The following is an 11,044-nucleotide window of genomic DNA, read 5'->3' as shown; positions in this document are numbered from 1 at the left end:
AGCCACACCGCACACACCACCACAATTACCATACCGCACACACCACCACAATTACCATCACGCGCACTCGTCACAAACCGCGTCCTCCGTTACGCACGTCACCCCACACCTCATCTCCCCCCTCCCTCCCCCAACACCACCAATCACCACCACCACCACCCATCACACGCCGCCACACATCACACCAACTCCCCTTCCATCACCCCCCCGCCCCACCACGACACACCCGGCCCTGCCCCCACCACCACCACCACCCACCACCACCACCCTCCACCCCACACACCACGCCGCAGTCAAATCCACGTTTTGATGGAAAGAGCGCAGCTACTGTGGTGGCGCGCACAAAGGGCGCAACAATGACGACAAGCTCCGAGGATTTCACGTTTTCTTAAAAACAAAAGCCGCGGCTGCAAAAAGACAGACGGAGCTCCGGGGGTGAAAAAGAGAGCAAGGGGGTTTTTGTGCGCGCAAGTTTTTTTTTGGTGGGGTTGGTGGTGGTGGTTGGTTGGTTGGTGGGGGGGCCCCCTGCCAGCGAGATCCGAGAAGGGGATCCCAAGGCGAGGAGGCGAGGGAGCGGTGACCCCTGCCGCCGCCGGGGAGCACGGGGGTTGCTCCTCCTGCCGCTGCTACTGCTGCTGCTCCTATCGTCATCATCATCATCATCACCCGGGCAAGACGAGGAGAGAGGAGAGAGACGAGGACAACGATGAAATTATATGAGATCACAGCCGCGCCGTGCGTGGTGAGTGACCCGAACGGTGACGCCGATGATGTTGATAATTGTTGCCGGCGGTATTTGGTGATGGCGTTCGTGGCAGTGGTGATGTTGACGATGCTACCGGCGGCGGTGGTGGTGGAGGTGTCGATATAATGTGGGAGATGCTACTGGTGCTGCTGATAGTTACGAGAAATAATGATGGTGGTGGTCGTGTGGATAATGTTTCTGCCATTGATAACGGTAGTGGTGGTGGTGGTCGTTTTGATGGTAGTGGTAGTTAGTGGTGGTGGTGGTGGTGCTGTCGACTGTGATGAATGCGTGTGGCTGGTGGTCACATGGGTGTCCGTGGCGTTGGTGCTGATCGTGGTGTCACAGGGTGCTGGTTGTGATGGTGGTGACGGTGACAACATTTGGTGTCGATATTGATGGAAGTAGACATGATGAAGAGATCGGTGATTCTAGTGTTTATGGTAATTCTGCTGATGATGCTGCTGATGATGGTGCTGCTGCTGATGATGCTGATGATGGTGCTGCTGCTGATGGTGCTGCTAATGATGGTGCTGCTATCGAGTGTTGAGACACGAGTATGCTACGCTCCTCAATGATCCTGTTCGCGAAGCAACACTGAGACTCCACGCCTCTCCGTGGTCCGTTCTCTGATCGTCCCAAGCTCAGGGGACGGTTGTCACTTTGCTCGCCTGTTGTAATTCATTTGTGGGTATTGATCAATGACTTAATTAGTGGCCAATAATAATAATAATGATGCGTGAGTGGTAATCACAGTGGAGATGTGTGAGTGGTAATCACAGTGGAGATGTGTGAGTGGTAGCCACAGTGGAGATGCGTGAGTGGTAATCACAGTGGAGATGCGTGAGTGGTAACCACAGTGGAGATGCGTGAGTGGTAATCACAGTGGAGATGCGTGAGTGGTAATCACAGTGGAGATGCGTGAGTGGTAATCACAGTGGAGATGCGTGAGTGGTAATCACAGTGGAGATGTGTGAGTGGTAATCACAGTGGAGATGCGTGAGTGGTAATCACAGTGGAGATGCGTGAGTGGTAATCACAGTGGAGATGCGTGAGTGGTAACCACAGTGGAGATGTGTGAGTGGTAACCACAGTGGAGATGCGTGAGTGGTAATCACAGTGGAGATGCGTGAGTGGTAATCACAGTGGAGATGTGTGAGTTGAATGTAGAAAAGGCGAGTGGCACAATCGTAGCATCGCCGCTTCTGCATGACATATCATCTGGAATATCAACCATCATCACCTTGATCATCATCATCTTCAAACTGAATAGTTGGCATTATCATGACCATTAAATCATACGAATCATGGCCATTGTTAAGTGTAAGTTATTTCCGTTGACGATAAATAAATTGGTGATGTTGAAGCTGCGTTGGCAGTGGTACACAAAAACACAATCAACAACATATATAAACTCAACACGAGTGCCTTAAAATAAAATAAAACACAATGGGCGACGTTTCGGGTGATGGCCCTTAATAGCGCATGCAAATGTTTTGATCATCATCTTTGTCAACACCAAATTGTATCGAGGTCACCATTGTCATCACACTGTAAAGGAAAGTTGCATCGGCATCTAAAAAAAACTACTTTTAAATATATACACGCATATATATGTAACCTCTCAGCGTGTTTAAAATTCGTGTCAAAGGATGTCGTGACAAGCCACACGTTCCCATGATTATGAAGTGTTGTTATTGTGATCAACACCTCAATGACATTTATTTACCGAAATCGTGCCACCTTTATCAACACCACCGATTGTTATCATCATCATCAACCATCATCATCCATTCTCTATTCGCTACTGGATGAAGGCCTACACATCATCATCACCACCATTGTCATCACCATTATCATCATCATCATGATTGATGTACCTATGTTGAACCTCTTTCGCACCGCACGTAGCCAACCCTGCCTAGTCGAATGTGCCGTTGTCAGAGTGCCCTCTGTGCCACGCAATGCCCCGTGGCGTTCGCATCGTCGCACGCGACCAGAGGAGGAGCGCTGAACGTGACGAGCCTCTGGGTCTCGCGCGCCGTGGATTTGTGATGGCATCGCCTCGCTCGGTCGACCCCTGCAAACGTTGGCAAATCTGCCGCTACATCCGCGAGCAAAGTCGTGCTCATTCATTTTCAACAGTCCCTCCAATTTTAGCCTCGAACTTTTTTGTAACTTTAAGTACGCCGCTCTCTATGCCCTCCCTCCCCTCTCCGCGGGTCACGTAAATAATGAAATAATTTCGGAAACGCGCACCTCGTGTTACATAACGCCGCATTTATCATGTGGCTACAAATATAGAAATGGGTTTATGTAGAGAGAGAGGCTGGGTTTTGTTGTTGCTGCTGCTGCTGCAGCAAGTCGCACGTGGCTATGCGCGCGTGTAATTTGTATCGTGCTTGGGAAATTGGCACGCGAACGGAATCACACGCCAGACACACACTGTGTAATACAATATCAGTCGCAGCGATTAACATTGTATCTCGTATTGCATGTAATCACACCACCGGCCGAGCGGTGGACGCCCGACGACAATTGTAAGCCATAAACGAACACACGACGCTTCGCGTTAACATTGCGTGATCGTGAGCCTCTCAATGTCTCATTCCGTACATGTCTTGTTCCACGTGGTGCGGTGGTGCTAACGTGGTGGTGGTGACGTTGGCGATGGCAACGGCGCCGTTAGAATCAGAATATGTATATCTACTGGAGGAATCCGACGAGCTATAAAGCTCTTTTTTTACAGCCGTCCAGTTGGGGCGGGTCAGAACGCTACAACGTGGTGGTGCTGGTGGTGGTGCTGGTGGTGCCGGTGGTCCTGGTGGTGCTGGTGGTGGTGCTGCTGCCGGTCGTGGTGGTGGTGGTGGTGATTGTGGTTTTGATGTTGGTAGTGGTTGGTGATCCTGGTGGTGACTATGCCGCTCATCGTGGTGGTAGGGAGCGAGGGGAGGGTGGGAGGGAGAGACGCGAGGATGGGGGCTGGGGGGGGTTGGGCGAACGAACGAGGCAACACAGGGATTTAGCCACAACACTGATTTTATTTTTTTACATCACAGTATCTTAAGAAGAGAAGGACGGCGAATAAGAAGAAGCGAGGTTGCTGGTTGTGTTTGGGGGTGGGGTGGAAGTGTGTGGGGGGTGGGGGTGAGAAAGGAATAGCCCCCCACCCCCTCCCAGCAGCGTTTAGAAATGCAAATACCAAAGACAATTGTGCTTCGACATAGATTCATAATGCATTGCTCTGGCGGCGTGGGGCGGTCGAGAGGAACGCGGCCACCCACGCGGTTGGGTGTTCTTACCCCCCCCATGCATCCCGACAAATTGCTCCGCACAACCCCACCCACCCAGCATCCCAACCCCCCCCCCCCAGCGCGCCATCTCCACGCCCCACCATCACCCACACAACCATCATCCACCATCTCCACCGCGCCCTGCCACGCTCCGCCTTTATCACACCAACCCATTGCCTCCGCTCCTCGCTCTCCCGTTGCGAGATGTGGTGGGGGGGGGTGTAGGATGTGGTGGTGGTGGGGGGGGGGGGCAGGAGGCGATGTGCGGCTGATGGGATGGAGGAGGGGGTGTTCGATGGAGGGAGGGTTGGGGGTGTCACAAAAAACATGACAATGAATGGGCAATGCGTGTTGGTAAAGGCGGCTGATAAGATCACACGGCGAGTGTGTTAAGTTGAGCCGCGCGCTTCTACGCATTACCGATGCCAAGAGCGGCGGCCTTGACGGCGCTCGTGTGAATCGTAGTCGTCGCACGGCAAATTAGTAATGCCGTGTTCGCGTGATTTTAAGAAGAAGATTTTTTTTCTTCCTCCGGGATTGCAAGACGCACCGCGCATCTCGTGCACGGTCGTCAATGCAGTCGATTCATATAAATGACAAAGACCCTCCCCCCCCCCCCCGTATAGTCCGTAACAAGCTGTTGGGAGCAAGTGCTGGTAGCCAGCACCTATGAAGGCCGGCACGGCACACCAAGGGGCTGCGTGGCCAACACCACGCCCGGCCGCTTTTGTCTCCCCGGTGCTGACGTTTAACACACCGCGCCAGGCACTCATTTGTGGCTGAGTCGACCTACGGGCAAGCCCTGGACCGGTTCAAATATTCGCCACCGGCGTTGAGATCTCGAGGGGCACTCGAACTCGAGTCGCCCGGGTTCGCTAGCGCGGTGCACGAAAAACCACTGCGCTGTCGCTCCCCACACGAAACCGGCTCGCTCACACACGCACGTTGTTGCCGGATTGTAAGACGCGCACTTGCTTTAAGACACGATGGGGGCGGGGGGCAGAGTGTGTCTTGTATTCCGGAGAATACAGTAATGATGCCCGTGTGTAATTACAACGAAGCGGTAACAACAACAACAGCAGCAGCAGTGGCACTTTAGTCTGGGTGCCGGGTCACTCCGGCCCGAACGGAGCACGGCGCGTTCTGTTTATTCCGCTTGTTTACCCAGGAAAGCCTCGCGGAGTCTCAGGACACGCTTTCGAGGAGGGCCCTGCCAAGGTCTCGCGATGATCGCTCTGTTAGATTCCCATTTTGGAGCAATTCGCGGGCAAAAATGCTCCAAGTTGGGCCGCGCGTCGACCCGACTCTTGCGAATGGCGTCACGGGTGATGTGGCACCTGTGGGTCACCAAGCGGGGGTTCCCCGAGTCTCCCATCGCACAGGGGTCTCCTTCACCACGGGGGTCTCATTCACCCCCCTCCACAAGGGGTCCCATTTCTCTCGATGCCAGACAAAACGTTAGGAGAGAGACAGCGGCGCATTCGTGGCGAAACCTCCGCACGCCTTCCGCCAATCTCGATGCACCACGTGTTACATCGTCTCGCTCCGTGAGCTCTGAGACGTGAAGCTGTCGCTTGAACAATGCCCACTCACCTGCTGAGAACAATGCCCACTCACCTGCTGAGAACAATGCGATCTTCTTGTTTCGCACGGTCGATCGATGTTCGACGCAGAGGAACGACTCCAATTTCACCTCCAGGTGGTCAAGCCCAGCCAGCGGAGTCGTTGCGTCGTCGCTGCGACGTCTCCTTCGTATTTGTGGATCGGACATTGCGTCGTTGGACGCCGTGCGGTCTGTTCTGCATGCCCACAGTCGCACCGCTACTGGAGGACTTTATTTTAAATGTGTGCATCGGTGTATCCGCATCTGCTGCCACGGGTTGTGCAGCGGATGCGGTTTAGCGTGGACCGTGAGCTTCGCGGAAATTCAAAACCCGGGGATCTTCTGCGTTGGGTGTTTCACAATGTGACGGAGGGTCATTATAAAGCAGCGGGGTGTCTCTAAACGTATACTCCTGTGCAAGGCAGAGCACGTTGGCTTGTTATTCACTTATGGGTTCATTTCCACGGTGGGTTTTCTCGTTCATTCGCATTGGGGGGGGGTCGCGTCTTCCGCAAGGAGATCTTAATACAAGGTGGGGAGAGAGAGAGAGGGGTGCGGTTGTCGTTTCTGGAAGGGGAGTCAGTCCCCCTTAAATTTCGATTTAAAGCTTTCGTGACTGCAGGGATTCATCTTCTTGGTTCTTTCGGTAAAGTCACGTAGAAGGGATGTAATAAAATAATAAAAATAAAATATTATAAAATAATTCTCACGACGTTTCGGCCACAACGCAAGCAGCCGTCCTCTGTCGGGGAGACAGCGTCTGAATGAATTCAGACGCTGTCTCCCTGACAGACCTGGTCTTCGACTGAGGACGGCTGCTTGCGTTGTGGCCGAAACGTCGTGAGAATTATTTTATTATGTTTTATTTGTATTATTTTATTACTTCCCTTCTACGTGACTTTACCGAAAGAACATCAGTTCTAGATTTGAAGATTTCGTGACTGCAAGTATTCATGTTCTTAGTTTTTTTCGGTAAAGTCACGTAGGTAAAAAATCTAAATTAATAAAAGTAAAATAAAAATGAAATAAAAATCACGACGTTTCGGAGGCAACACAAGCTTCCGTCTTCAGGTGGAACCGTCACAGCACACTTGCTGTAATCAAGTAAGCGTGCTGTGACGGTTCCACCTGAAGACGGAAGCATGTGTTGCCTCCGAAACGTCGTGATTTTTATTTTATTTTTACTTAACTTTTATTCATTTTTATTTTTTTACACACGTGACTTTACCGAAAAAACCTAAGAATAAGAAGATCAGCCCCCCTTGTTCAGCGAGGGGGGGTCTCATCCGCGCGGGGTTCAGCGACGCTAGGGGTCGCTCTCCCGCCGCCGAGTGCTCACCGGGAAGAGATTCTGACCTCCCCGCCCGCCACGCCCGCCCCTTCGAGGAGGGGTCCCTGGTTCAGAGTGAACCTCGTGCGAATGTGTCACAGGATGGGCAGAGGCAGACGGACAAAGCGCGACACTAAACCCCTGCGTGTGTCTGTGTGGACGTTAACAATTGGTAACGTTGGCCCCACTCGCCATTGTTGAACGTTTCTGTTTCGTACAATTACAGCGATTGCGCCTCCAGGAATTCGGCTTCAGCTGTTTGTTTACAGCCACGCACCGATTCCATTCTCCTCGAAGCGCACAGCCAACTGTGTGTGCATCCGCCGGTGGACGAAGGTCTCTCCAAGCTGTGCGCGTTATTTGACCATACTTCACCACGCTGGTCGATACGGGTTGATGAAGGCGTGAGAAATTTCGATTTAAAGCTTTCGTGACTGCGTGGATTCATATTACAACAGTGTATTGACCTGTTACGAACCGCGTAGCCTCGCAACAGCCTATAACACCTGTATATGCATGGTTGTAGTCACCCAGCCAAGGACTATCCAGGTGCAAAACCCGCTTAGCTTGGTGATATCGTGTGCATTTCCTGGCCGTTTGGTCATGGCCTCATCAATATCTCTAATTAATTGGATTCGGGGATTAATTCCAGTGTGTGTAGAGCGATCCCTCTGCTCGGCATTTACACTCACCGGCTGCGCTCTCCAAATGGTATCTGGCAATCAAGTTGCGTGCTGCCTTGTCTATGGGGTATACTTGAACAATGGCAGTAACCCATGGAAGTCGGATTTAGTTTGAAATCGTCGCGTACAGCGGCCTGGCTGAACACACGGACTTCAACGCAAGCAAACATTTTATTTATACTCCGAGCCAGAAATACAAGTCGTCAATATGCAAACCGGTGTTGGGTACAACTTGCAATACCGTTGCGAAGGTATTGGTTATGAATCAAAAAGGCAAGTCGATCAGGCAATTCTCTGCATGTAAAAGCAATCAACATGAAACCAATGTCACAAGTAGCGGAGTGAATAAAGAATCGATACCGATGTCTGGTTGTCCTTAGTCGCAGTCGACCATCAGGCGACTTCTCTTGCTTATTTCAGGAGTCGTTGGCGCACAACTTACTAACATCTCGACCGATGTATACACATTTTAATTGATTCAATTTCCCGAACTCTCCCGTGAGAAAGAGACCTGCAACTTTTCCTCCCTCTCCCTCTCCACCTCGCTTCTGTGAGACAATGGAGGCGGCTAACAAAATTAATTGGACCGCCACAGTTTCGCCAGCATTGCCCCCTCCTCCTTTGGAGATAGAGGGTGGGTGGTTTTGCGTGCTGTGTGACCTCGTGTGTCCTGCACCGCGCCTGGCACGGCGCAGCTGATCGCCGTGACGAGCACGCGACCGAGCGCGGCACATTGTGAGCCAAACCTTCCCACAGGGTTCTCAAGTCAAGTTAGACTCATGGCTGTGGTGCCAAGCGCCTTAACAAGAGAACACACACTATATACTCAAACAACCATTCATAATTAAACATTGTACTCATCATTTGTTATCAGTATGAAAATACATTACGATTGAGACAATTCGTATTTAATCCCGCTTAATAGTAAATGTGTTTTTGTTGTATATATATGGGTATTTATACGACAACACACGCGAGTAGCATGCACACACGCACACACTATGTGTGTGCGTGTGTGCATGCTACATTCATACACACACACTCTGTCGTGTGTGTGTGCGTGTGTGCATGAATGCAATTTATTGGGAAAATGGTTTAGCCATGCTGTGGCGTTGGCAGCGGCGCATAAACACAAACAACACAACAACAGCAACTCAATAACCACTCATATTTTTATTTTCCTTTGAAGGCAGAGTTATTGGCGGATGTGTTTGACTTTTGTGAATATATTGGGGAGCGGTGGCGCAGTGGTTTGCACACCACGCTAATGCGCCTTGGCTGCTGGGCTTCCAGCATCAGCATATTTATTTATCCTGGAGAAATCCTATGAGCTATGAAGCTTATTTTTTTGTCCACATATGTCCGGTAGTTCCAACAAGATATGAATAATATCTCGGCTGACTGGGGTCACCGGGGTTCACAATGGGATGGGGAACGTCCCACGGGTTTTCTCCAAGACGGAGATGTTTCCATTCATCAGCTACCGCTGGGGTCGGCGTGCTGTGATTTACGCGCCGTATGTTTTTGACAGCGATGCCCCGATCGGTCTAAATGCATATCCCGATCCTTATTCTGACTGTGATTGGGTGACGTGTGCGTTTAGTGGATCATAGCCGCTTTAAGAAGAAGAACAATTCATCGAGTTTCAAACTAAATTGGTGGGAAAATATCCGAAGTATTACGTCTCTCATCCTCCTTTCGATGTGACAAGCAACAGTTTATTTGATTGTAAACTGCACTTTACTTGAATATACTAACAGCGAATTGGACAGTCGATCGATGTCAATCGGTAACTGAACCGGTCCTGTCCCACCTCTACGTTGACTCAGCCTCAAATGAGTAGACTACTTGGGAGTGGTGCTGGCCGACACCTCCCCTCGTGCGCGGTTCTGACCTTAATAGGCGCTCGCTAACATCGCTTACCACTGCAGTCTACAATCTATGGGGGGGGGGGGGGGGAGGTGGAATTTGAGTGTTCACGATTCAACAAAATCGTGACACTGCGTTGGCAGCGGTGCACAAAGCACAAATAACAAACGAAAGCCCCAGCACATTCGTCATTAACACTGCCCTAATCGTAATATATAATAGGCGACGTTTCGGGTAATGGCCCTTCTCCATAGCAGAAGCACATCTGCCTATTCGCACTTCCCTGAGCTCAGCCAGGGAGCGGAGAAGAGAGCGCAAAGCGAACGCTTCGCGTGCGCTGGGCCGCTCCTCCTCCAGTCACCCCTCCTCCCGCGAGCGCGTGTGTTGCGATGCTGGAGTTCATGCATGCCTTCCTCGGTCCACCTCCCTCCCTCCCTCCCCACCTCCTCCCTCCCTGCCTCCCTGCCTGCCTACCCCCCTCCAGCATCCCTCCTCCCTCCCTCCCTGCCTCCTTCCCCCCACCCATCCTCCTCCGCGGAGCGCACACGCAGTCGCGCGCGTCCACTGCCGAGCTGGGTGGTCGCTCCCTAATAATAGCTCATGTTTGCTGAGTAATTTGCTTCAACCCTCGCTCCCCCCAAAGCCTCCCTCCGGCCAATGGGAGCGAGGCGAGGGCGGTGGGGCTGGGAAGCTCAATGAAGCCCGAGGGCGGGCCGGGGGATCGGGGGGGGGGGGCTGTTGCGGGGTGGGGGGTTGGGGAGGGGGGAGGGAGCCCCTTTTCCAAATGAATCGCCCTGTGGATCACCCATTGAGCCGCGTTCGGCAGCAGCAGCAACAACAGCCTCAGCAGCAGCAGCGGCAACAACAGCCTCAGCAGCAGCAGCGGCAACAACAGCCTCAGCAGCAGCAGCAACAACAGCCTCAGCAGCAGCAGCGACAACAGCCTCAGCAGCAGCAGCGGAGGCAGCGAAGATGTGTACGAGGCGGATTTTGAGCGACTCCGAACTGCGGGGACTCTTATGCTAGCGTCGTGATACGTTCTCGGAGTCACCCGTGCGGACACGTAGACACACGTGCGGTGTCCACGCGTGTATTTGTCGTAGTTTTTTTTCTTATTCTTTCGAGTAGTATTCTTGTAAACTATAAGCGCCGGGTGTAGCACAGCCCCTCTGCGCGCGAAGCACGCGCGCGCGTAACGCAACGGGACTGTCGCGCCCACCCGGACCGGTCCATCGCCACCGCTCATGCCCTGCCGAGTCGCGGGTTGCGCTGGCTTCCTGCGCCTGCACGAGGCTCTTTGATGGGAATTAAAGTTCGGGAGCCGTGCGCCATCACCACCATCATCACCACTGCCGCGCACCCGACCCCGACATGGACACTCAGCGGCCGGCGGAGGCGGGCGGGCCGCGCCGGTACCAGGAGGCCCCCGGTGCGCCACCACCACCACCACCGCCGTCATCATCCTACAAGGTGCCTGGCGCCGTGTTGAAGTCGGCGCTCGCTACGGCTCCTCGGGTTGAT

The 11,044-nt window shown here is 52.6% G+C and overlaps 1 protein-coding gene across 2 annotated transcripts in view; it reads left to right on the top strand.

Annotated features, from left to right (window-relative positions):
* The first annotated feature begins 293 nt into the window (after positions 1–293).
* LOC133351850 (protein patched homolog 1-like) overlaps positions 294–11,044 on the top strand; it is a 59,607-nt gene continuing 48,856 nt past the window's right edge. Inside the window, exon 1 of one of the 2 annotated variants that reach the window (XM_061567417.1) lies at positions 294–742. In XM_061567417.1, coding sequence (XP_061423401.1) covers positions 707–742 — 36 coding nt within the window. In that variant the 5' untranslated portion in view covers positions 294–706. Of the gene's footprint in view, positions 743–10,337; positions 10,994–11,044 lie in introns of those variants that run through there. The other variant, XM_061567416.1, reaches the window with a different exon arrangement.

Source organism: Lethenteron reissneri, chromosome 39, assembly GCF_015708825.2.
Source record: "Lethenteron reissneri isolate LAM-NWPU_2019-01 chromosome 39, ASM1570882v1, whole genome shotgun sequence".
NCBI classification, from domain to species: domain Eukaryota; kingdom Metazoa; phylum Chordata; class Hyperoartia; order Petromyzontiformes; family Petromyzontidae; genus Lethenteron; species Lethenteron reissneri.
Note: the sequence above shows the minus strand (reverse complement) of the source record. Positions and strands in the feature narration are given on the sequence as shown.